Source organism: Taeniopygia guttata, chromosome 14 (genome assembly GCF_048771995.1).
Source record: "Taeniopygia guttata chromosome 14, bTaeGut7.mat, whole genome shotgun sequence".
Classification (NCBI taxonomy): Eukaryota; Metazoa; Chordata; class Aves; order Passeriformes; family Estrildidae; genus Taeniopygia; species Taeniopygia guttata.
The window spans coordinates 8,844,389-8,870,244 of NC_133039.1; the positions used below are offsets into that span (position 1 = coordinate 8,844,389).

Here is a 25,856-nt window from a genome sequence, read left to right on the forward strand (position 1 = left end):
ACGCCGGCCGGTTTGCGGCAGCGGCGCTTTGCGGCGCGGGGCGCCTGGCGGCAGGCGGAGCGGAGCGGGAGGAGGGAGGACAACAAAGGCCGGCGGGGCCGCGGCGGCGCGGGGCGGCGGGGCCGGAGCAGGTGAGGCGGCCCGGGGGGCACGGCCGGAGCAGGTGAGGCGGCCCGGGGGGCACGGCCGGAGCAGGTGAGGCGGCCCGGGGGGCACGGCCGGGCCTCCGGCAGCGCGGGGCTGCTGCGGCAGCCGAGCACCGGCCCCGCACGCACGGCCCGTCCCGCGGCCGGGGCTGCGGCCGCCTCGGCCCGGCAGCGCTGTGGGGGCGGCCGGGCTGGAAGCGCCCCGGGAGCCTCGGGAAGCAGAGGGCAAAGCGCAGGCATGTGGGGCTAATGTCACGCTTACTCTTTTCAGTTACCGCTTTAATTCCGAATATACCGCTGCCATCAAACACACGCAAAAGTAGCGTGCTCTGGAGTTGTAAAACTTAATGAACTTGATATTGTAGGCAGCATAAATTTTGTGTAGCTAGGATTCGCGTGAATAAATATTTGTGCTTAAAAGAAAAAGTAAAACTTCTTTCGAGGTTAAAAACAATGCAGAGATAGATGTAGTGCCATGTAATGTGTTCTATGGTTATTGTGTTTAACATTAAATACAAAAGAACCTGAAGGAGTGTAGTCTAATGAATGCAGCATGGAATTGGAAGCTAAGAAGGCTTCATTGCAAGCCATTGTTCTTCTGGTACTGAGCCTTAGGTTGCTTTACTGCTTTGTGGTTCTGTAAAGCTAGATTGATGTGCAGGAGGGCAGCTTGAGGATTAGCAGAAGTACTTGTAAGTTATTTTAATAATTTGAAGCTCTGTTTAAATGCTAAATACTGTGTGCTTAATGCAGGTCTGTTGTGTGTAGGTTTTCTTAGCCAACAGAAAAAGTGAATATACAGCTCAGTTATTTCAGTTGAGTTCAGTTGCGCCTGTTATGTATTTACAATTGAGCTGCTCTTGCCGCCTGGATCTGCTTTCTAGGAGAGGGCACTGCAAGTCTGAGGGTGCTGGTTTGTGCCAGCAGCTGTGTGACTCCAGCTAATGCCATGGACTCCAAGGTATTTCTCTTCGGACTGGTTCTTCTGTGCTGTGGGTCACAAGGAGCATTCCTTTATTAAAAAAGCTAGCTAAAGCCTTGGCCATAGGCATAATTAAATTTAATTATGCCTATAATAATTAATAATAATTAATGCAGGTTCATTGACAGAGCAGTAGTGGAATTCTTAAGACTGCCCTGATTTTTCTCTGTCTTGCTTTAAAAGTCATTTAAAGTGTACTTTTTATTTTTTCCTCTTAGCAGGTGGGAAGAATGAAAGGAAGGGGGGATGAAAGGATGTTGAACCTTTTTGTTTGGCTGTATGATGGAAGGAAACAGGACGGAGAACCTCTGCAATAGATCCTTGGGATGGCTTCAGAGACAAGAGAATGATGCTAAGCCATGGCTCTGGAAACTTTCTAATTGCTTTTCTGCTGCTGAGAAGGCTTTGCCTTGTAGTGCAAAAACGGTAATTTCTGCCTGCCCTGAGAGGCTGGTTGGGCTCCCAGTGCAGAGGGGATGGGTGCCTGACTCCAGTGGTGTTACTGACTGAAGGGGCTGGGGAGGGGAGGAGGAGGAGGCGGAGGCAGCAGCTGCTAAGGTGAGTACAAAACCTGCCTGGGGATTTGGAGCTTTGGCTGTGTTCACAGCTCTCCCACCAGTGGTGGTGAGAAGCGGCAAGCTGCTTTGCTTGTCAGGCTTTCCTCTCCACAGCTGTTTGGGATAATGCAGCTGGCTGCTCAAAAGGTGTGCAAGGAGCTCCTGGGGAGCTCTGCCAAGTTATTGCTGAAGAGTGGAGTAGGGAGGTCTTGCTTCCAATTAATCTGTTTAGTTTGGAGGAAAATTTATTTCTCTGAATCATTAATATGATGTAATAGCTACAGCAATTATGGATACTGTTCTTCACAAGGTCTCTGACTTTTCCCTTGTTCCCATTTCTTTAAATGTTCCTTTTCTGTAATGTACATAATTCTATGCATTTAAGATGCAAAGGGCTAAGGATTAGAAAGAGTAGTGCAATTAGGTACTTGAGGAAGTGAGCTCTAATGTTAAATAGCACTTTCCACACACATTTAATCTGACTAAGTAAAGACATTAGAGAAATGGATGAGCATGTTGCTGTTTTCATGTGTTGAGGGTTAGGAAGGAAGCTGCCATAAAATCTGGAATTTAGTATATAAATCAGTTCCAGACAGATTTTTGGATGAGTTTATCTTCATGAGATGTAGCATCAAGTGGAGAGGAATGAATAATTAATTATTAATTCATGTGTAGTAGGAAATGCATTAAATTCAATTTGAAAAATAAAAGTTGTTCAGAAGTTTTGTAGCAGTGTTCTGTGCGGGTTACCTCTTCTGACCTTGACTATGCTGTGCTGTGCTTCTTTTAAGCTTGCTTGGTTTTCACTGGTGGCATTTTTTAAAAAACTTCCTCTTTTTTATTGTGCCTTTGTACATCTTGATAACTTAAATCAGAGTAGACAAAAACCACTTGGTTTTTGTGAATCTTTGCTCTCTGCTTATTACCTGCTTGATGTAATTTCTATTTTTTTAAGTTGTACTCTTTTAATTCATTACTTTCACAATTTTAATAAAATTTTTACATCTTTATTCTAAGTAAAATATGATTTATGGATCTGCAAGTTGTGGAGTGGTTCTCTCAGCCTTAGCCTAACAGTTTTCTGCTTTTCTGATTCTGTTTTGTGGACTCCTTGCTATCTGGTTTATAGCTCTCTGGGTTTGTTGCTTCCAAAGTCTACTGATACCGGTGTACCTAGGACTGGCACCTGTAACTGGCATGCTTCTCTTTAATATTTTATATGTTCAGTCAGTAAGGTAACAGTAGTCATAAAGATAGCACTTTAAATGTAAAATTGTAATAGCCAAAAATACGTGCTTCTTACCCTATAAAATTGTTTTATTCACGTACCTGAATGTAACTGAGCTTTCGTTTTCCAGAAAGATTACATGGAGAACAAGAACGCTGCTGTAGAATTGAAGGATGCTTCATCTCCTCATGCTGGCTCTAAATTGTTTCCAGCAGTGCCGCTTCCCGATGTTCATCCTCTTCAGCAACAGCAACTACAGCTTTCCCCTGGCCCCAAAGTAAGCTGCTGTGCTCATGGCTCTGACTCTTCTTGTACTCCACAAATGCATTGTGGTGGTGGTGGAGGTGGGAATCTGATTCACCCTGGCACAATATTAGACTCAAAAGGCACTGGGACGATAACTTGTCAAGTAGGGTCAGGATTTGCTTATCAGTCTGCATCTTCACTGAAGAACCCTCCAGCTAGAAGCAATTTGGCAGGAATTTCCAGTGAGTTCTCTGGTATGTGTGTAGAAAACAGTGTATCCTCCTGTCAGCATCTGGCCTGTTGTGGAAAACTCCATTTCCAGCCCTGTCATGGTAACGTGCACAAACTGCATCAGTTCCCAGCCCTGCCGAGCTGCCCATCCTCTGGCTATTTCCCCTGTCCTGAGTTCACCAGTGGGGCTGCGGGGCACTTGGACGAGCACGTTGCACAGCCGGAGCTGCCGCCACGCGTGTGCGCCAACCCTCTGCACCTAAACGTGGTGCCCCCCGTGTGTCTGAAGGGCTCTCACTACTGCACTGACTGCTTGAGCAAGGTTTGTACACCCCACCTTTCTCCTTCCTTACTCTGCTGCGTGGTTTGTGTCAACATTGTGTAGCTTGAGCAAAACCCAGCTCCTGTGGGTGCGGCTTGCATCCCCCTGGTTGGTGGTGCACAGTCCAAATGAAGCTGAGGTCTTTCCTGAGGAAGCATTCAGTGCAATGGGAAGACAAAAGAGCTATCACAATGTTCAGCCTACAGGGGATCTGTGATGTACTCAAGTGGAGTTTTAACTTCTTTCAAATCTAGTCATCTCTTCTTTGCAGCTCCAATTAAGCAGTTCCATGGTAGGGACTCTGAGAAAAGGCTAACAGCAGTTAAGATGTACCCTTGGGCAGCTGATCAATAAAGAGCCATTTGTAAGTCAGGCAATACATCTTATGCTAAAAGGATACTCTAGTCTTGGTTTGGTTTGATAGGTTTTAGTTCAGTCTTCCCAAATTTGTAATTTATATTTTAGTACCAATTTAGTAAAACTCAGAACTTGTTAGAACTGTGCTGGAATATTAGTAGAAATTTCTAGTGAAATAATATACTCAACTTTGCAATATCTATTACTTAAACTTCTAAATTTAAGTTTCTGATGTAAAAGTGAGTTATATTTAGTTCATTTTAATGAACTAAATGGTGAGTTCAATATATTTGGAATTATCACACCACCTACTCTCCATGTGCAGGTTTTGTATACTAGGTCTCTGGTTTTTGTTGGTTTTATTTAAAGGATGCATATTAGTACTACTTAAAGGTGGCATGTCTTGATATGTTGAGTTTAGTAGAATCTTTCTTGCATTAGGATAGAAGCTTCCTTCATGCCATCAGACTGTTGTTAATTAGCATTATAAGGCACATCAGAGCTGTCATTTGTTGCAGAAGGGAAGCCAAGTGTTTGTAGCATGGAATAGCATGTGTTAATGTTGCATACTAAATTAACGTGTATTCTGAAAAATTGTCCCAACAGCCAACCAGAAACAGCCTAGTTGATGCTGCTAAAATCTGGCCAAATATTCCTCCTCCAAGTGCACAGACTGCACCTGTTCCTATCCCAATCTGTAATGGCTGTGGAACCAAAGGAGCAGGAAATGAGAAGAGTTTGATGCTGGCAAGCAGCCTTGGCAAATCACCACAGAAATATGGTAAACCACATTTGTTTGAAACTTCCATTTAGTGGATGTTCTACTTTCAGATTCTGTTGCACAGCAAGAGTTCTCTTAAATTGCACTATTATCTGGAAACTTCTATGAAGTCATAGAAGACTAAACAGTAAAAAAAAAAACTTGATTTTTTTACTTGTTTTGACTATTTAGCTAATCTACTGTATTGTTTGGGTAGAGTTTTGATTTTACTACTGTTTTTACTGTGTTAAGAACTAGAAAAAAAAATTCTGCTGAACTGGAAGCTACTTTGTTCTGATGGTGTATAAAGAAATTATCTTCAGCCATATTTGGAAAGCATTTTCATAGTCTAGTGTCTGTTGTCACTCCATATGTAGCAAAGGTGTAACATTTGTAATTCTCAAGTGTTCTTAAGAGGAAAATATTGTCTGAAATAATTGCTTGGTTTTTTTGCAATGTTAGTAATCCTTCAACTACAAAATCATATCTAGTATAAAATTTATAAACTTCAAAGTCACAGAATATTAAGAAATTGATAGTTTTACTGTTGCTTTAAAACTGCATCCATTTTAAGGTTTTTAAAGGGAGACACATCAATCAAGTGTCTTTTACCAAATGCTATTCCAGTGAGTCTTTCGGGTAACCAACCAACATACTCACAAACAAACATGATTATCAGGTGTGCCTTATTTTAATTCTCAGGTAACATTAACTTCTAGCTTGTTTTTGAACTGTGAGGATTCTGTGTTGTTCCTCATTTCTCTTTTCAAGTTGTTTTGTGGGGATGGAATGGTTATATAATGTTAGTTCAAATTTAAATATATTTTCAGAGTGCTGAAATGCCAGCTTAACCTGTAGTAGCATAAATTCTATAGCTCACTCTCCTGAGCTGAGCTGTAGGATACTCTGTTCGTTCTGTCTTGCCTTGATTTTCTCTAATCACCATCATGGTACTGGTCATCTCATCCAGTTTTGTTTAGATTTCTTATCTAATCCACAGTGTAAATTTGAACAGCTTCCATGTTTTGCTTCTGTTACTGATACAGCACCAAGTGTTACACAACTTCAGGCAGTTTTTTTGTGGCATTTGGTAATTTTTAAAAAATATATTACTTGCTTGTTTGAGAGCTTAAAAGTAAAGTCAAAGTTTTCTTGCCTCTTCATCTGACAGTGGCTAAATTTTTGTTTAAGACTGATGGTTTGTTGGATTCCTTAAGAAAGTAAAACTGAACTTGCATTCCTGGGAATGTTCATAAGGCTTCCCACGTGCAGAGATCATACTATGCTAAGTTTAATGTTTTCAGTGTTTGGAGATAAAAATGACCTGTTTTATTATATCTGCACAGGGTCCCCGGAAGTTGCAGTGACAGGACAGGTTCTGGAAAACTTGCCCCCCATTGGAGTTTTCTGGGATATTGAAAACTGCTCAGTTCCCACTGGCCGTTCAGCTGTAGCAGTTGTGCAGAGGATTCGGGAGAAGTTTTTTAAAGGTCACAGAGAGGCAGAATTCATCTGTGTGTGTGACATCAGTAAAGAAAATAAAGAAGTCATTCAGGAGCTTAACAACTGCCAGGTATCCAACCTGCACCAGCTTGGTGTTCTTGCTTGGGAATTTGTATACTTTGAGTGTGCCAAGATTGATTCACATTCATTAAAGCTTTGCTTCCTTCTGTGGGTGTAGTGCATCTTTGGTTTATGGGTGGGGTGTCTAATACTGATTTCTCTTATTTTTGCTGCTGTGATAGTTTTTAAAAGTGAATCTGCATTTTGTTATCTGTAGGTAATTGGTTTAGCTTTAGTTTTCACAAGAGTGTGTTTATCTCATCCAGTAAAATGTGGTGGTGGAGTTTTTGTTATCCTTCAAATCTATCTAAATTATTAAACTTAAAGAAGTATGATTCTATGAAATTAACTTTTTTACTTTGTTAGTGAATACTGTGCTGATTGGTAAGGACACCTGTAGATTAGTAGTATTGCTTGGAGCACCTTTAACACTACGTACGTTTTCCATCAATACCTTCTGTTTCTTGGTATTTTTTTATAACTTTTTGTGCTGACTTCTATGTCAGAAATTTCCACCCTCTAAATTGCAGATGTGATAACAGGTTGACAGTTTTTTGGAATGTTTTTGAGGTGTATGAGTTGTGATCCTTAATGCAAAACAGCAGAAGTCACTCCAAAGACATTGCTGAACAACTAGGGTTGAAGTTCAGTGCTCACAGAACAGTTTTTGATCCCTATGCGTTCTGTTCTGTACATGTGTGCATTAATTTACCTAAATTAAAAGTGCATGCAAGAGCTTGTATTTTATTTTTTTTAATTCTATTGAAGTAAGCATCCTTCACATTGAAGCTTTTCTTCAGAATGTTTCCATGTATTTCCACAGGTGACTGTTGCACACATCAATGCTACAGCCAAGAATGCTGCTGATGACAAACTCCGACAGAGTCTGAGGAGATTTGCTGACACACACACTGCACCTGCCACTGTAGTTCTTGTGTCAAGTAAGTGTTTGTGGTACTCAGCTACAGTGCTGGCTTTAGTTCCTCTCTTCCATAGTATTTTTAGTGCCATTTTTACATATGGCACTATTTTGATTTCCAAGGGTGGTGTTTAGAACCAGCTTTAACTGAACTGTTGAAAAATTCTTAATGTCAGTGGCAGCAAAGGAAAAACAGGGGCAGTAAGATGAGAACGTGGCTCAGTTCAGTCACTGTTATGATTTGATGCCTTTTTGAGTGTCAGTAGGTATGTGTGTGACTGCTGTCTAAATTTAGCTTCAGCAGGAAGCTCGAAAAATAAAACTCATGGAGCTGTGTACATGATCTGAGCAAAATGTTTTTAATTCTCATAGCAGCATATTCTATATTATACAGTGCAATCCACTCAGCTATTGAATTGCTGTGTGTTGGCCTTGGGTTTCTCCCTCAAGCTAAACAAATGTTTGCTGTAGAAATACCCAGTACCAGTCCAGTGCCCTGCTGATGAATTGCTACAAGCTGCTGTTAAAAGGAAGCCCTTGTCTTGAGACTGAATGTGAACTGCTGATTTAAATAATGGCTGAGAAGCCTTGTAGCTGTTGGTGCTTTTTCACTGGAAATTTCCAATGAGAAATAGAACTTGTTGAGTGAGATTTGTGGGGCTTTTTTCATCAATCATATGTTTCAGACTTTTCAGGAGTTTTCTTGCCTATTCTGTTTTTTTCCCCTCCAGCGGATGTGAACTTTGCTTTGGAACTGAGTGACCTGAGACATCGACACGGTTTTCGAATCATTTTAGTACATAAAAACCAAGCTTCAGAAGCACTCTTACATCATGCCCATGAACTTATTTGTTTTGAAGAATTTATTTCGGATTTGCCACCAAGGTTACCACTGAAAATGCCGGTAAAGATTTTAATTCTCGATGCAGCAGACATTTCCAAGTGTCAAATTGCAGTTTTTGTTGTAATTTAGGAGGACACCAGGCTGAAATTACATATATTAATTATGGTGGGGAATGATGTCTCCTGTGTATTTGGCCCCTGTCTGTATTTCAGTTACTACCGTGTGAATGTTTGCTTTCTGCTTTCAGGCAGGAAGAGTGAAATACTAAATGTGAAAGTAGTTAACTAAAAAGTGAAATAGTAAAGGCACATTCTTACCAATAAATATTTTACCAATTAATATTTTATATTAATATTTAATATTAGATAATGTATCTTACATGCTTTCTTTCCCTTGCAGAAAGTTTGGGTAAGAACTTTATTGTGCATTAAGACATCTTAGTGATGCATTCTGAAGTTTTGAGTGATTGTGCCTTTTCTTGGTGATTCCCTTCGGACATGTGTTGTCTTTGTACAGTACTCAAGACTTTCTGTTTCTTGGAATAAGTTCCTGACCTATGCTTTCACATGCATGTATAGAATATATAGGTTATTGGATAGTTAACAATGGTGCTTTCTCATCTGGAGAATTGATCAGGTATTGATCCATTGATAAGGGACTCTATAGTCTATTCTGACTTTAAATTGTATTGGAGATGGGAGTTTGAGGATCCACCTTGGTATAAGAGTTTTTCAAACAAATTGGGTGCTGTGAAAGGAATGACTTGGTGATGGGATTGGGGGTGGTGGGAGGAGGGCATGGTCACCAGAGCCAGTGTTAGAACTCTGGTTTTGACCAGAGGGTGTTCTGGCATAATCAAATTAAAATCTTCCTCCCTTTTAACAGGCTTGTCATACGCTGTTGTATGTCTATAATCTGCCAACAAACAGAGACAGCAAAAGTGTCAGCAATCGCCTGAGGCGCTTGTCAGACAACTGTGGAGGGAAGGTGCTGAGCATTTCTGGAAGCAGCGCAATTCTCCGCTTCTTGAACCAGGAAAGTGCGGAACGGGCGCGGAAGCGAATGGAAAATGAAGATGTTTTTGGTAACAGGATTGTAGTGTCTTTCACTCCCAAAAACAAGGAACTCAATGAAGCAAAAAGCTCCAGCTTTGTGGGAACTGACAAGGTCAAGTCTCCCAAAAAAGTTAACAAGAACACGAAGCTGTGCCTCCTCAACAAAGACTCAAATGATCAGTCTGCTGGTACCAAAGGTTCTGCTGGGAGAGGATTCCAGGTTCATGGATCTGTCATCAAACCCACAAATGTCAAAAGTTTACAGGTATTGTTATTCTGCCTTTTTCCCTGTTCTTGATTTTCCTTGTCTTCTGAGGATTGCTTCTGTTACTGCTTCAACTTGTCAGTCCTAATAAATGAACAACTGTTACGTGTGGTGATATTCCTGAATGAGAGCTGTGTTCATCTGCTTGGGAAACAGACAGTTAATGTGAGGGTGGTTGTTGTCCCCCCTCCCTGCCATGTTTTTGTCAGTTTGGAAATACTGCTGGCACTTACTCTCAAATTCCAGCTGCTTTTGATTCTGCACTGGTGATGAGTAACATCTGCAGGTTAGACACTGTAGGTCTAACCCTACTTCTCATTAAAACAAGCAAATTGCATCACTATCCATTTTGCTTGTTTTAAGGTGACATAGGGTTAAACCTACAGTGTAGCAAAACATTTAAACTAATTAACACTCTGTCTTCTGCCACAGAAATTTAAAAATTCCTTGTTAAGAAATACTAGTGAAAACACTATTAAAGAAAAAATGGTCAGTGTTCTAGCCTTCCATCAGAAAGAAGGCCTCTGGCAAGGGATGTCTGGTGCTTTTATGCTGACCTTTTATCTGTTTCACATAGGAGCTGTGCCGCCTTGAATCAAAGAACATCAGTAAAAATACTGAAAACCAGCAAGAACGTTTAAGAGAACAAATTCCTTCTCCTCCGAGTAACTCTAATGCAGCAATTTCTGTGTCTCTGGCAACCAAAAAAGTGGGAGCAGCAGAATCATCGTCCAAAAATAGTCAGAAGTATGTTTAAAAATAAAAAAAGATGTTGATGTTAGTTACGTATTTTTTAATATAAATTCTACAACATGATGTTTTTTCTTTTTCTTGTATATATTTGTAAATAGAAAAGAGACCTCTGCTTCCAGGAGCATTACCAATTCCCCTGTAGATAAAAAAGATAAAGATGAAACTGTATTTCAGGTCAGCTATCCCTCTGCTTTCAGTAAGTTGACGGCCTCAAGACAACTCAGTCCTTTACTCATGTCTCAGAGTTGCTGGTCATCTCGGTAAGTGTCTGTCTGTCTTGGGAGGGGAGGTGACACGTCAGCAGTATATACATTCATTATTCACAGTTAATTTGTTTGTACTGGAGTTTGTTTGCACATGTGTACTGGGAAAAACCCTTTTAAGTGCTGTATTTATGCACTTGACCTGGGTCTATTATCTGATTTTGAGATGTATATATTGGAGTAGTGCAGTTGCTTCAGCTCATAAATATTTTTATTTTACCCAGGAGTATGTCTCCCAACCTTTCAAATAGATCATCTCCACTCACGTTGAATGTAGTGAATCATACCAGTGGTACAGACTGCCCTGATCCCTTTGCAAATGGTGCAGACATTCAGATCAGCAACTTAGATTACAGATTGTCCAGAAAAGAGTTGCAGCAAAATTTACAAGACATCTTCTCAAGACATGGCAAGGTAAAGGCTAAAATTCTTTTATTTAATCTGTTTTTAAGTAGGTCCTGGTTTTGTATTTAGGGGTGTAGTTTTAGGTTCAGGTGAGCAGAAAGAGAAGGGTTTTGGAGCAGGACTTTTAAACCATGTTAAAAGGATGTATTGTGGGGTTTTTCTTCTTTAAAAAGACCAGATAACCACTTGTACTAGGTTTTTAATTTGTGTGCGGTCTTTAGATCTGGTATTCTGAAGTTTGTTATATAGAATTCTTACTAAGTGGCTCATTAATATATAGGGATGAGACTTAAGCTTTAACAGGATAATGTTTTTAAGCTGTAGAGCTGAATTCCTAATGTTAGTTTAAAAATCACAGTATAAACTGTTTTGAGTCAGAAGTGATCAAAAGCAGGGGAAGTGTGAATTGGTAAAAAGCAATTACGGAAGGTGAGGTCAGTGGTCCTATTTTTGTCTCATCTGTGGATGACACTTTTCTGGCATAATCTTTACATTGAAAGATGATGCTTGTGTTAATGAAATACCATGGGCTTGTCTTTGCCCAGGATCACTGTGCTTGGCTCTTGTTTGCATTGCCCTGATGGCTGTGGTTCATCACACTCGCTTCCCTTTTGTTGTTGGCTCTAGGGGTGGCTTACCTTGGGTTAATGTTTTGGTGTAAGTGCATGAGGTGTTTTCTTCCTCTCAGGTAAAAAGTGTGGAGCTCAGTCCTCACACAGACTACCAGCTGAAGGCTATGGTTCAGATGGAAAATCTGCAAGAAGCCATCAGTGCTGTCAACAGTCTGCACAGATACAAAATTGGCAGTAAGAGGATCCAGGTCTCATTAGCAACGGGAGCTGCTAATAAATCACTCTCTCTACTTAGGTAATAAGCACTTTGGCATCTTCTTAATTGTCCTAGCATGTATTAGTAGCTGAGAGATGATTTAAAATACTGCTTAAAGGGATAATAGGGAAGTAAAGTAAAATCTGTTGTGTGATCTGATGAATGTGTTAAATACAGCTAGGCTGGTTTTTAATTCAGCATTTCTGCACTGCTTATATTCTAAGTTCCATCTGAAGACTCTAGATCCTTGCTTTAAGAGGGTTTAATAGCTGTGCCACTATTCTTACATGGTACTGATATTCCTTTAAGTTAATTTGTACACCTGAGTTAAGATTACACTGGGCATCTTTATTTCTTCTTTCTTCCAAGAAAGTGTGTATGAATTTAGTTTTTGAGGGTGGGTACACATCTGGAAACACTGACAGCATTTCATTTGCTACCTGGAACATGATACAACTTAAGAGTGCTAATGCTAGTGAGAATACAAATATTTCTTTTTTTTTTCTTACTGAAAGAAAGCATTAGGAAAGAATTGTCATCATTTATTCACAGAATGAAACTAGTTCTTGGACTGTAGAGTATTTTATAATTATGTGCTACTTGCCAGGCTGCTAACTTCTAATGCTGCAGCTTTGTTGCATTTTATAGGTGCTCAGATATGAGCACACCTATGAAAGCTGCAACTCCTTCAGAGACATGACCATGATGAATTAGCAGAAATGGTACTACTTGTGCTCCCTGATCTAAAATGACAATTTTTGTAGGGCTGGAATGGAACACACTTTGTCCTGTTTTATGTATAGTTCATAAACTGCATCTGTAAATATCTTGCTAATTTAGGCTGGAATCCAATAACAGCAGATTAATTTTGTGCTAATGCTGCAAAACTTCTCTTACAGCTCAGAAGCAATGTCCATTCTGCAGGATGCACCTGCTTGTTGCTTGCCTGTGTTCAAATTCATAGAAATCTATGAAAAAAGGTATGTTCCTGGTGGTTTCCTCTCCAATGCTTCTTAAAAAAAAATCTGATCATGTACGATTGTTTGCAGTGACTTAGAATAGTACAGTGGAGAATTATGAATTTTTTTTCTTAGGTGCTGCAGTATACAGCATAACTACCCAGAGGTATTTATGGCAAACTGGCCTTTTTTAGAGGGTTCTACTTTCAGTATTTTACTTGTTTGAATAGGTTAGTTACTTTAACATTTTGCATCGAATAGTTTCTAGCAAATTCCTGTTAATTAAACAAAAATGCAGATTACAGCATTGCCTTCCCTGCCTCTATAAAGTGCCTTTATTTCAATGTCTCCCTTTTAGGTTTGGCCGGAAGTTGATTGTCTCAGACTTGTACAAACTCACGGACACCGTGGCCATCCGTGACCAGGGGAGTGGGAGGCTCGTGTGCCTCCTGCCCAGCAGCCAAGCCAGGCAGAGCCCCTTGGGATCTTCACAGTCACACGATGGCTCCTCAGCAAACTGTAGTCCAATAATATTTGAAGAGTTGGAATATCACGAGCCTGTTTGTAAGCAGCATTGCCTGAATAAAGACTTTATGTAAGCTGTGTATAAAATACTATAAATATTTCAAATATTTGAACAGCATTAATAGTGAACCAGTATATTAAAGTTGAGGTGTGTGTTCTCATAATGTGCTCTAATCACTCCTCACAAATTTACAAGTACAAGGCAGAAAGTAGTAAGACAGGCCAGTGGATTTTCTAGGCAGTTCTCATGGGTTGATGTGTCCAGGTAAGGCAATTGTGTTCTAGCACAGCTGCCAGGATTTGAGCACCTCATTAATGGAAGCTGGAAGGTTCCCTGCATTCCTCTGGTTATGTAGGAAGGTTGTAGATACTAGAGACTTCTATTACCTGAATTTTATTATGTAATTATTGGTGATTTTGTCCTCCAGCTACATTTAGTAAGTGATTCATAGTGAGTCGCAGGTTTCTTCTTGTGCTAGTAGAGAGTTATTAGGTGATTATTGTTAACTGCCTGGTATGTGCTGCTAAAATTTAGTTTTAAAGTTTTCATAGATAATAAAAATATGGTCTTCTAAATGTTACTTCTGGAAGTTTGCTGTAGCTGTATTCTTTTTGAGGAAAAATTATGAAAATTGCTTGTACTGTACTACAAGTGCTATTGTCATTATTAGTAGTATGTTATGTGCATATAGTATAATGTTTAATATCTATACGAACACAGATATGTTAGACCTTTGTGTAGAGTAAGGGTAAAAACCTGAACCTGTTATTTTTGCAGTGAACATGAGTTTGATCCAGATTCCTATAGAATTCCTTTTGTGGTTTTGTCTCTGAAGACATTTGCTCCCCAAGTTCACAGTCTTCTACAGACACATGAGGGTACTGTGCCTTTACTAAGGTAAAGTATTTTAATTTCTGGTTTTAGTAAGGTCTGATAGGTTGAAGACTTAAATCTTTTTGGGAATTACCTGTTGTATATAAACTCAGTTCTTACACAAAATGGTATCCTTTAGAGCAAATGAATACACTATGAAGTGATCACTTTTAAAAATCATCTTTAGCAAAAACAGCACACTCAAAATATGTATTTTATGGAGATTTCTGTAATGTGTCAGTAAGTTGTTGAAATTTCTTACTCATGAAATGTCTCAAAATACTGTTTTTGGGACCATTATTATAGTGATATTTTAGTGTATAAAGGAAGCTTTTTTTTTTGCCTCCATAGTTTTCCTGATTGTTACATGTCAGAGTTCAATGATCTTGAAATGGTGCCAGAAGGCCAAGGTGGTGTTCCCTTAGAACATCTGATTACCTGTGTTCCTGGAGTTAACATTGCCACTGCCCAAAATGGCATTAAAGTTATCAAATGGATACATAACAAACCACCACCTCCTACTGCAGGTAAATATTTCTGCTTGAAACTTTTTCTCTTAACTAATTTTTTTATGCTAAAAAATAAGCTAACAAGTTCTGCTAATAAAACAAACATGTATAATTGTTTAAACTTTTTATGACCAGAAGCTTTCAGCTTGAATGTTCATACTTTTCTCCTATGCTGTACCTTCAATTCATAATTAAAGTTAAGTATTTAGTGAAAGAGTACTTGTGAAAAGTACAATAAGGCTTTTTTGTTTGTAGATCCTTGGCTTCTGCGTTCCAAGAGCCCTGTAGGTAATCCCCAGCTCATTCAGTTCAGTCGAGAAGTGATAGATCTGCTCAAAAGCCAGCCATCCTGTGTCATCCCTGTCAGCAAATTCATCCCAACCTACCACCACCACTTTGCAAAGCAATGCAGGGTGTCTGACTATGGCTATTCCAAATTAATGGAGCTGCTGGAAGCAGTGCCTCATGTCCTGCAGGTGAGTGAGGTGGTTCTGGCCACTCTGACCTGGGGAATTGTGGCTGCAGCCATCTGAATTCCTGGTTGCTGTTGCAGAACAGATGCTGGGTGGTACCTAGTGCCCCTTTAAAGAGCTGGTTGACTAAACCTTGGTAGAATAAAGTTTGAAGCTGCTTTTAACCTATGGCTGATGCTTGGGTAAAAGTTTTTAATTGTGCTGCCTGCAGCGTAAGACGCTGGCAAATGCTGAGTGCTCATGATTTGAGCTGAGATGTGTTGCCTGTGGCTTGAAAGGAGTTCTGTGACAAATAAGTCATGTAACCTTGTTACAAAAACCCTGTGGTCAATTCACTTACAACTTTGAACAGCAGTTGGTTGTAGGATTCTTAAATAACCAATACAAATGCAGTAGCACTCGTGGATGAAATCTTGAATTTCTCAAGGGCATAGTTGTTAGTACCGAAAGTGGGTGGTCTCATGAGGCTGCCATTACAGATGCTGTCTCTATTATATTCTTCTTCTAGCCTACCTATACTAATATTGGCTTTTAAATGCCTTTTTCTGAGGGTGCTGGGTGTGAGTGACCAAATCTGATTTGCTTTCAGATTCTTGGCATGGGTTCCAAACGCTTGTTAACGCTAACACACAGAGCTCAGGTGAAGCGCTTCACTCAAGATTTACTGAAGCTGCTCAAGTCCCAGGCCAGCAAGCAAGTTATTGTGAGGGAATTCTTGCAGGCTTATCACTGGTAAGTTACCTTAATGAAACTGTGCAGGGCCTCTCTGTTGATGGTGATTTTAATACCTAGTGCAAGAGGAGGCAGCATGTAAAATCTCAAAACTGTGGCGACCACATTGCCTTTTCATTGCAATGTGGAAGTTCACACTTTCAATGAAAACAAAAATTAAAAGTGCTCTGCCATATTTTATTCCTTCCTTTAGTACTTTAGGTTCATTTAACTTCATTGGGGTTGGAAATAGGTTATTGTATTTCATTAGTTCTCAGTGAAGCCATGACTGCAGCGTTGGATTTAAGCAAGTAGGTCATGGCACATTAACATGAACAGTAAAGGAAAAACTTAGCTTAGGTTTTCTTCAGAAGGAAACATAAGATGGATAGATTAACTGCCAGGAGTTACTTTTACTACTTTAACTGGGTCTAGCAGTGGGAAAATTTAGGAGTAACACCTATCTGGAAACTTCTGTGCTAGCATCCTAAAAAAGTAGAGGTTTATTTGGGTTTTTTAAAGAACCAAGATTGATGCTTTCTTTAATAGAAAACTAGAAAGTAATAGTTGGGTGCTTTAAACAAACCATGGCATCTTGGAGCTACCTGTGGATTTACCTTTATGTGTGTACTGTTGTAAATTGTGTGCCAACAGCTCCTTCTTGGGGGTGCACTTTCCTATTTCCACTCTTGGCAAAAATACATTATTGGTTGTTTATAAATCTACTTAATGTAGAGTCAGCACTGGCCACTTATTGAATAAGAGTGTTTGTGAAGTGTTCTTGCTCCTGAGAGATTTTGGTTGGAGAAGAGGGAAGAGTAAATGCATTTTAATATATTGCACAGTATTGGGAGGCTTTAATATGATGTTTTCCAGGAGATGATCTCTGCTTTCTCTTGAGGCCTGTTCTTGTTTAAAAGAGTGTATGGCTGTAACTATTAAGCAAATACAGAGTATTAGAAGTGCAGCCAGCTGGAGCTTAATACACAGCGCAATTACATTTTCCTAAAGCACTTAAAACCACTAGTTGATATGTACAGCTCTTTGTTACACTGATTGTTCACATGACAGTAAGTCTTACTTCTCTGGCTAGAATGGACTTCTAGTTTGCCTTTGTTTTTCAGGAAGGTATCACTGCTAATGTGGAAATTATGTTTTTTAGGATTTGAGGTTTACTTTCTCAACTCACCAAAAAATGTATTTTTTGCCTACCCAGCACACATTAATACTTGTATTACACACAATTTTTTGAAACTTGCAGGTGTTTCTCTAAGGATTGGGATGTTACTGAGTATGGAGTGTGTGAACTGGCTGATATTATATCAGAAATTCCAGATACAACCATCTGTTTGTCACAGCAAGACAATGAAATGGTGATTTGTATTCCTAAAAGAGGTATGTTCATGAAAGTTTCTTGTGCTGTTTCTAAATAGGTTGTTCTTTGACTGTTCTGAAGCTTTAATTACTCAAGTGTGTAGGAGTGACTTGGATTTTTTTATAATTGTGTTTCTGCCTTTATAACTAAGTTGCTGAGTTCTAGCAAATCAAGAATGTAATTCTCTGAACCCTTAAAATAGAACAGACAGGAAAACAGGTGGCAGAAAGCATAAAATAATGTTACTTCTGCATGTAGTTTTGCTTTCTGTGGAATGATCAGACAGTGGTATGTTTCCATACAGAAGAAAAACACCAACATACTTGGCCATTTAAAAACCTTCTAAAGGCCTGATAACCTGATTGTTTGACTTTTAAACTGGTAAGCCTAGTAAAGGTCTCAGTGGTAGAAGAAAAGAGTGATTTGGCATAATATGATGATAATATATGATCATGCTGAAAACCAGCAACTGTGTTTGCTTATTGTATTCTGTTACATTTCATAAGCATGTTGGGATGGAGCTCTTGCTTTGTTATTTTTAATTTTAGAACGTACCCAGGAGGAAATTGAAAGAACCAAGCAGTTTTCCAAGGAGGTGGTGGATCTGCTGCGGCACCAGCCCCATTTTCGAATGCCCTTTAATAAATTTATTCCTTGTTACCACCACCACTTTGGGCGCCAGTGCAAACTCGCTTACTATGGGTTTACAAAACTACTTGAACTCTTTGAAGCCATACCAGATGTCTTACTTGTAAGTTCAAAATCATAAGCTGGTCTAAAGCATTTTTGTGGAATGTATATAACTGTTTCAGCAGGGGTTATATTTGTCACAAACTTTAGTATGAGTTATAAACTCTGCACCTGTAATGTTTAGACAGCTGTATTTAATAAAATCTTAATGCTATTTTGGTAAAATGGTCCATGGTTTTGAGCACATTCAGGAGACTGTTAACGAATTCAAACAAAATTCAGTGTCTCAAAATTGGAGCTAAGTTTTATTATAATTGTATTCAGTTTGTTTAAAAAAGTTAAGTTTTGCTGCTTGTTTTGTTCTGTTTCAGACATTACACGGCTGTTTTCTGTACAAATAGCTTTTGAGGTGGCTGAGCCCTGGTGCACAGCAAATCCCTGCCTGCAGCCCCCGAGTTTGAGCTGCAGCTTACATTTTGTTCATCCAGACTGCATCAGTCACCTCAGCAAAGTGTCACTTGTGTTCTGTAGGTGCTGGAGTGTGGGGAGGAGAAGATTCTCACGCTGACGGAGGTGGAGCAGGTGAAGGCCGTGGCTGCCCAGTTGGTGAAGCTGCTGCGGGCGCAGAAGGACAATTCCCTGCTGCTGGCTGAGCTGCTGCCCGAGTACAGCAGAACCTTCGGCTACGCCCTGCGCCTGCACGACTTCGACGTCAGCTCCGTGCCAGCCCTCATGCAGAAACTCTGCCACGTTGTAAAGGTAACCCTTGGGCCTGGCTGGAACTCAGTCAGGACCAACCGGCTTGTAACAAAGAGTAAAATCATACATACCAGTGGACAGAAACTGCTGCACAGCTGTACAGGTTTTGTATATTTAAAGTAAATACTTACACATAATAGGATGCTTGATTTTGTGTGTCTTTCACTAGGGGAATATCAGATACAGGTATGCTCAAATAAAACCCAGTTATATATCTTATTTTTAATTCAGTCTCTTCTATGTCCCAAACTTCTTTCCCAATAAATTTTTCCAGGTGGTTGACACAGAATCTGGCAAGCAAATTCAGCTGATAAATAGAAAATCTCTGCGGACTCTGACTGCCCAGTTGCTGGTCTTGCTGATGTCCTGGGATGGAACATCCTTGCTCTCGGTTGAGCAGCTTAAGCAACATTATGAAACAGTCCACAGTACTTCACTTAATCCATGTGAATATGGATTTATGACCTTAACTGAACTCCTGAAGAGTCTGCCTTATTTGGTTGAGGTATGTAAGCTCTCGCCTTTCTGATACATTTGAAAAGCCATTGTGCCTAGAGGCTGTGGAAGTGTGTGCTCTAATTCCTTCTCCTTTTATTTTTCTTTTTCTGTTAGGTTTTTACCAATGGTGCAGCAGAATATGTCAAGCTTACAAATCTGTATGTTTTTGCAAAGAATGTGAGGTCCTTACTTCACACCTACCATTATCAGCAAATTTTTCTTCACGAGTTCCCAGTAGCATACAGCAAATACACAGGAGAAGTGCTGCAGCCTAAAGCATATGGATGCAATAATTTAGAAGAGCTCTTGGGAGCAATTCCACAGGTGTGAAGAACTCAGTTTTGCACAATGACGTAGAGATTTCTGCATGGTTTAAAAGTGGTTACACAACCAGTTTCTGTTAGTTAGGGTGACTTACTGGAGTAATTACCTTGTTCAGAGAATAGCTAGCTTGTACCAGTTATGTTTTTAATACACTTCTGAGAAATCAGAAAAAGCAAGTGAACCAGCACACATGTCTTGGGGAAATTTGGCTTAAGAACTGTACCTAGTAAGGCTGTAAACATCCCTGGTATCTCTGAGTGAGAAAATTTATTTTCTGTCTGTGTGAATGAATGGTTGTACAGTACTGAACCTTCATTTTGATCAGAGTGCATTATTAGGTTTGAGAGTGAAGAATTCTGGGACCTTGTCAGAAGTGTCATGTTCTTGTCATCCACATGTTCTAAGTGTTCTGGAATAATTCTGTGATAGTTTGTGGCTATAGTATTTCCTTTAAGTAAGCCAATCTTTCTGAAGAGTGACAGAAAGGAATTTTTCAGTTCCATGTTTAAACATTTCATTTCATTCATGTTTATTTAGTATACTTTGTGGCACTATCGTTTGCCTTTGGTATCAATTACTTTGAGCCTTTACTTGAGTAGTGTAGGACAAATTAGCAATGTGCTTTAGTTTACTGTTGATAACCATGTCAGTGCAAAGCTGGATGAAAGGCAGTGAGCAAAAGCTTTGAGCTTAGCACATGCTGATGTTCAATTCTGCTTCCTTCTTAATAGGTGGTCTGGATTAAAGGACATGGCCATAAGAGAATTGTAGTCTTGAAGAATGATATGAAAAGTAAGCCATTTCAATTTTGAGTAGTATCTTAGTTTTCTTTTATATTTTTTAAGAGGCAGCTTCAGTTAACTAACCAAATTAACTTGCCTTTTTGTAGCTCGTTTTAGCTCACCTAGTTTTCCCCCTACTGATCATGTAGATGATCATGGAAATCAAGTTGCTGACAATAATGGACATATTATGGAGACCCAAGGATCCACTTCTTCAATGGAACTAAATCTAGGAGGGCCTAGCAATGGTAATGCAAAATTTGTTTATATAAGGAATTTATGGTCTTAGGGGAAATAAGTAGAATAATTGAAGCAGCATGGGGAAAGGTGAGTTAGTAAATCTGAACTTGTGTAAATATGCATTTTGGCTTGAAAGCTTGTTGAACTTCTCTGAGTTTGTGGTTAGGCTTGTGTTCTGAGCTGCTAGTCTATAAATGTGTGTGTGTATAGATAAATACATATATATATATATATATTTATATGTAGGGAGAGAGCTTCTGGGTACTTCTGGGTAATGCTGCTTCCCTGCTACCCAGGGAAGCAGCATTAGTGAATTTGGTGGAAATTTAAGTCTATGGACATGAAGCTAATGAGAGAGGGGGGTCAGCAGAAGCTTCTGCTAACAGTGTCTCCTGTATTCTGATGAGAATTTACTTAGATGCTCTTGATGCAGCAAATGAATCTGAGATTAATTAACATTAATTAAATTAGGTTGGTGTTAGTATTTCAAATACAGCATAGTTCTGAAATCCTCAGATCTACATCTGGAGACTTTACATTTACCTGTGATAGTAGTGACACCTTCACAGCTTACAGATGCTCTGAAAGATGTTCCCTTATTTTTGTAGTTTCTAATCAAACAGAGCAAGAACTTCTTTGCCTCACCAACACATCTCCTGTTGATCTCCTGTGTGAGCCAGTACCTTCCTGCCTGCCATCCCCCCAGCTGAGACCTGATCCCGTGGTTCTTGAGTCTGCAGACCTCATTCAGTTTGAGGAACGCCCTGCATCCCTCCCAGGTAAGAGTTTGCCTCCCTTTGTTGCTTCAAATCAGGCTGATGAATTCTCTTTGAGTATTTTATTGCCTCTGTGTGAAAAAAAAAAAAAGCATCAGTAAATTGAGTTGTCTTATTTATTTTAGAGATAATGATTTTAACAGAAGAAGAAAAACAGACGATTGTTACCACAGCTCAAGAAAAGCTGATCTCTGGTTCTGTGGTGTCTGACACCACAGAGAATGCTTCAGTGCCTCCCTGTCAGTCCTCTGAAACCCAAGTAAACAAAGAAGCAACGGACAGCCCAGCCAAAAAGCAACACAAAAACAAGGTCAAATTGGCAGCAAATTTCTCACTTGCACCTGTAACCAAGCTTTAACTCTCTCTTTTTAGTGTGAAAGACAAACACCTATGGACTGTGCACAAAGTAAAGCTGTTTGCAAGCCCATGTGTATTTTAATGGAAAACCTAGAGGAATTGATTTGTATTTAATGTATTCTGTGAAGATTTTGTTCCTTTTACACTGAACACAGCTGTTAGCAGAGCAGATTTTTTTCTATTATTTTGAAAAAAAATCTGGCATTTGTTAAATTATTCTTAAAATTTACAGTTTTTCATAAATGTGTTCAGTAAAAGCAAAATATTAATTCAACAAACACGGAACAGATTTTATTTTCTTTAAGCCTTGTTGGTGATGTAATCATACATGTAGCATATTGTATTCTATAGGCTGTTGCTTACTGGTATTGTTTCAGACAGTATTAATGAGATGCATGATTTGTCTTTCAAAAGCCTGTTGAGAAATTTTAACTTGCTGACCTGGGATGACAAGAGTGAGGGGAGCTGATTGTCCTCCAGAGGGGAAACTTGTTCTGACCTTTCAGATGACTTGTAACTGCATTGGAAATGCTTGTCTAAAGATGTCTGTAGGAGACTGTGGGTCTTGTGTAAAACTTGTTTTAAATGTGTTTTTGCTGTAGCTTTCATTTCCATTTAGGAGCTTTCTAGGACACTGATGCTTCCCTCATATTTAGTTTGTCTGGCATGGGTTTGGTTAAGGAAAAGACTGTCTTGATGTCATGAGTGTAAGATAACAGACACACACATTTTCATTGTGTCTAGAAATGAAGTTAGGAAGATTCTGAAATATGCATCTAATGCATAAATTACAGATAATGGAGCAGGTCTTATTAAAATGGCTGGTGATGGAAGGCATTGATGCTATTTCCACCTGTAAGGAAAGTTCTAGCTACATGTGGAAATGCTAAGGTTGTTCTGCTTAACCTTGTTTTCTATTTTTAAGCATGTTCAGTAAATGGGAAGCTCCTTCTTTGATGTGCTCTCTTTTAGCTGTGTCTGTTTTTATTCTAAGACTTACTCCTAGTGTTGGCAGCTTTTTGAATCTGTGGTATCTTGTGTTGGCTTTTGCAAGGGCCAGCTTTGGGAGAGAGGCTAAGTCAGTGGATGACCTTAACTCTAGTTAGCAGAACTGTCCAGTGTGTGAGACTTTCTACCCATTCTGGGTAACCATGGCATTTACAATGGGTTGTATTTGCCAGGCAGCAAATAAATGCTTGTAGTATTGAAAGAACCTATACTAGAAGTTTTCCACTGGCCAACTGAGTATTTTTTTTAGATGGATTCTACTGTAATATGCAAGAGATGGAACACAGGCTCTAATTTTTCAGCCAGCAGCAGGAAATGCCACTGAACAATGGCTATGGACAGAATTTTACTAGTCAGATTTTGTTATAAAATCTTTTATATTTAGGCAAGTATTACCAGTAGTGCGTTTATAGCCATTGTAAGTGCATAGAAACACTGGGAAGTTTTTCTGAGCATTATGGCACAGTATTTTGAGTCCACAGTAAATCTCTACAGACATACTGCTATAGAAGAAGAAATTTAGAAGTAAGTTTTCTTGGAATGTTTTTAGTGAGTTAAATGCAAGAAAATCTGCTTTCACCTTAACTTTGCTAGGGTTGACAGTGATCAGTCTAGATCTTTGTTTCAGAAGAGCATGCACTGGAGAAGAGACCAGCCTTAAATAGTATTTTCATGAGATGCAGCTACAAGTCATTTGAAGTACTAAAGAAAACCAGGTTTTTGCTTCAGAGGAAGATATGGTGTTTATCCAAGTGGTGTGGTGGTTATACCACATGTGGAGGTCAGCATATCTTATCTGGATTCATGTGTGATTCTGCTGAAATTGCTGTTTGAAAGTAATAGAATAATACTTTTGAGAAGTTGTGTTCATAGTGTAACAAAATAGCTAATTGAATTGCAATATATTTTTTTATCCAAAAGGTTAAATGAATGATGTGACTTACAGATTTAAAAGCATTGCAACCATGAAATTCTTTAATTTAGCAAATAAATGTACTACTTCAGATTCATGTTTGTTTAAAAGAAAAAAATGTCACTGAAGCCCTCAATTTATGCACTATTTTTTTCCTTGGGATGGAAGAGAGAAGAAAGACTTCTTTTCTTAGCTGTCTACTTTGTTTGGACACTTTCTTTTGTGGCTCAAGTGCTGTTTTGTGTGTTGGGACCAAACAGTTGTCAATAAAATTTTCAAGCAAGCATAACTCTTGTCCTTGTCTCAAGACCTGTGGGGAGGAAAATAAAACAACCAAAAAACAAACCAACCTGCCCTAGAATACTTAACTTGCTGTGTCGTGTTAAATTTAATAATTGAGACAAAACAGAGGGGTTTAGTGAAGACTAAAGAAACACCATAAATTCTGGAGATTGAGGCTTTGCCTAGTTTTTGCAATTGAGCTGTTTGCAGATGCAGTCAGTGTCTCTTGCTGCTCTCCATGCAAGGTCATGTGCAGGGTTGATTTTGAAAAGAAGCTGTGCTATTTATCATACTAAAGAGAAAAAATGGAGAAAGGGGTGTAAATTCAGCAGGTGGACATCAGGTGTTCCTCCTCAGTGAGTCTCCCTTTGAAATGTTAAAATTGTTGCAAATAAGGTCATGTGAACGTTAATAAAGTTAATGAGTCACTTTTGAGTTATAATAGCTTTTTCCAGCTTGAAGATGGTAATTACTCAGGAATTGCAAATATGGCCAATTTCTTTCACTGGAGCGTTTTGAAATTCAAAATCTTAACAAAACAAAAAAATGCAACTGAACTGTTTTATCATCTCACAGCTTCATGGAAAAAAGAGCTGAATGAGCTGTTCCTGACTTTCTCTTTTTTTGGGGTTTTTTTTGTTTTTGTTCTGTGACATATTCTCACTCAACAGAACCGTTAAGTGGAGTTATTCTGCTGGAATAAACGTCAGGCTTGTTGCAGATAAGCAATCACTTGACCTCACAGAGTACTTGTTCGCTAAACAATTTTCAAATAACTACCTAACAAACTTATTGGGAAATCCTCAATAAACAATGTAATAAATATCCCTCTTGGAAATAATGACTATTCCTCTTTGAAAGGAGGAACAGGTGGTTTATAAAAACTTCCTCGAGCAGCATCACAAACCCTATAATCACCACTCTGTAATTTCATTTTTCAGTAGTTGTGTTTTTAAGTAAATGAATGTGTAAAATCCCTCATAGCACCTGGTATGTGATTACCTTCAAAAGATGAGTTTGATTTTATATGCTGCTTTGGTTCTGTGCTGCAAACATTCCCACTTTTATTCTCATTTTATGTTAAGCCATCTGTTTTAACTTAGTAAAAAGGTGGTGATGGAAATAGCTTTTATTTTTTTCTAAAACTAATACGGCTTATTTTGCTTGCCATAATGTAACAGGATAGACTGGTTGCATGGTGAGCTATGGTTTAACTCCTATTAATAGCATTTTCCTAGCAAGCATCCCTTTAAATGCTTCCCATATTCCTTCCTCTATGACTATTTTTGTTTTGTATGACTTAGGTGGATAAAGACAGAAAAAAAATCCTAATTCAAGTGATTATTAAAATAGTTTCTAGTGCTATATGTATGCTATGGAAAGCAGATTGATCTAAAACCTTCTGTTTTACAAGAAATTTCTGAAATGCCACTTCAGGATGTTATTTGAGCATGTTTTGACATGGCTGTCAAAGCACTATTGTATGTCATGCCATGGCTCAAGTTTCAAGTCAGTCTTTCAGTTATTGAATTCAGAAGTGAAGAACTGCATCCTGCCTGTGGCATGAGGGAGAAAAACAACAAACTCTTCTGTTGGTGTAGCTGGGATGAGGTAATTGGCTGCAAGAAACTTGGTACTAGCTGCAGTCATCTCTGGTTTTGTGATCAAGCCTGTTAAAATCCACTGATCTCTGTAACTGATGAGATTCACTTTTTAGGTATCAGTTTAAACATCTCTTGATGTCTTACCACAATTCTTTCAATCTCCCATGAAGTGTTGGTGTAGAAAACTGCCTCTCATTAAGAAACAAGAAAACAAACTTAAATGTGAGGGGGGATCTCCTGTGAGACACCTCCTTACTCATCTGAGACCAAGTTGCTGCTGAAGTCGGGCTCCAGGCTCAGCTGCTGAGGTGCTCTCAGCAATCCCACGTGAAGTTTGTGTGCACATGGAAGGGAGAGGAACTTTTGGCCTTTAGGGAATATTTTTTATATGATCCTGTTTGAAAGCAGCCTGCTTGCCTGGCTGTTTATAGGATGGATGGGGTCATGTGAAACAAGATGCACTTTGGTAACAA

General features: G+C 39.2%; 1 protein-coding gene across 6 annotated transcripts; it reads left to right on the plus strand.

Annotated features, from left to right (window-relative positions):
• MARF1 (meiosis regulator and mRNA stability factor 1) lies at positions 1-23,786 on the plus strand. Of its 6 annotated transcripts, XM_072935773.1 has the most exons (28): positions 1-131; positions 1,347-1,554; positions 3,044-3,190; positions 3,515-3,712; positions 4,676-4,850; positions 6,176-6,402; positions 7,216-7,333; positions 8,043-8,215; positions 9,041-9,475; positions 10,053-10,222; positions 10,327-10,488; positions 10,716-10,905; positions 11,585-11,763; positions 12,624-12,704; positions 13,042-13,278; positions 13,987-14,106; positions 14,434-14,609; positions 14,847-15,067; positions 15,654-15,796; positions 17,037-17,170; positions 17,699-17,901; positions 18,372-18,599; positions 18,874-19,104; positions 19,212-19,421; positions 20,153-20,213; positions 20,311-20,451; positions 21,052-21,222; positions 21,345-23,786. In XM_072935773.1, exons 2-28 carry the CDS (start codon positions 1,408-1,410, stop codon positions 21,575-21,577), a joined length of 4,911 nt encoding a protein of 1,636 aa, XP_072791874.1. In that variant the 5' UTR covers positions 1-131; positions 1,347-1,407; the 3' UTR covers positions 21,578-23,786. The 6 variants fall into 6 exon arrangements, with proteins under 6 accessions (XP_072791874.1, XP_072791871.1, XP_072791872.1 ...); XM_072935770.1 differs by having other exon boundaries at positions 3,044-3,712; XM_072935771.1 differs by having other exon boundaries at positions 3-131; positions 1,350-1,554; positions 3,044-3,712.
• Positions 23,787-25,856: the final 2,070 nt, after the last annotated feature.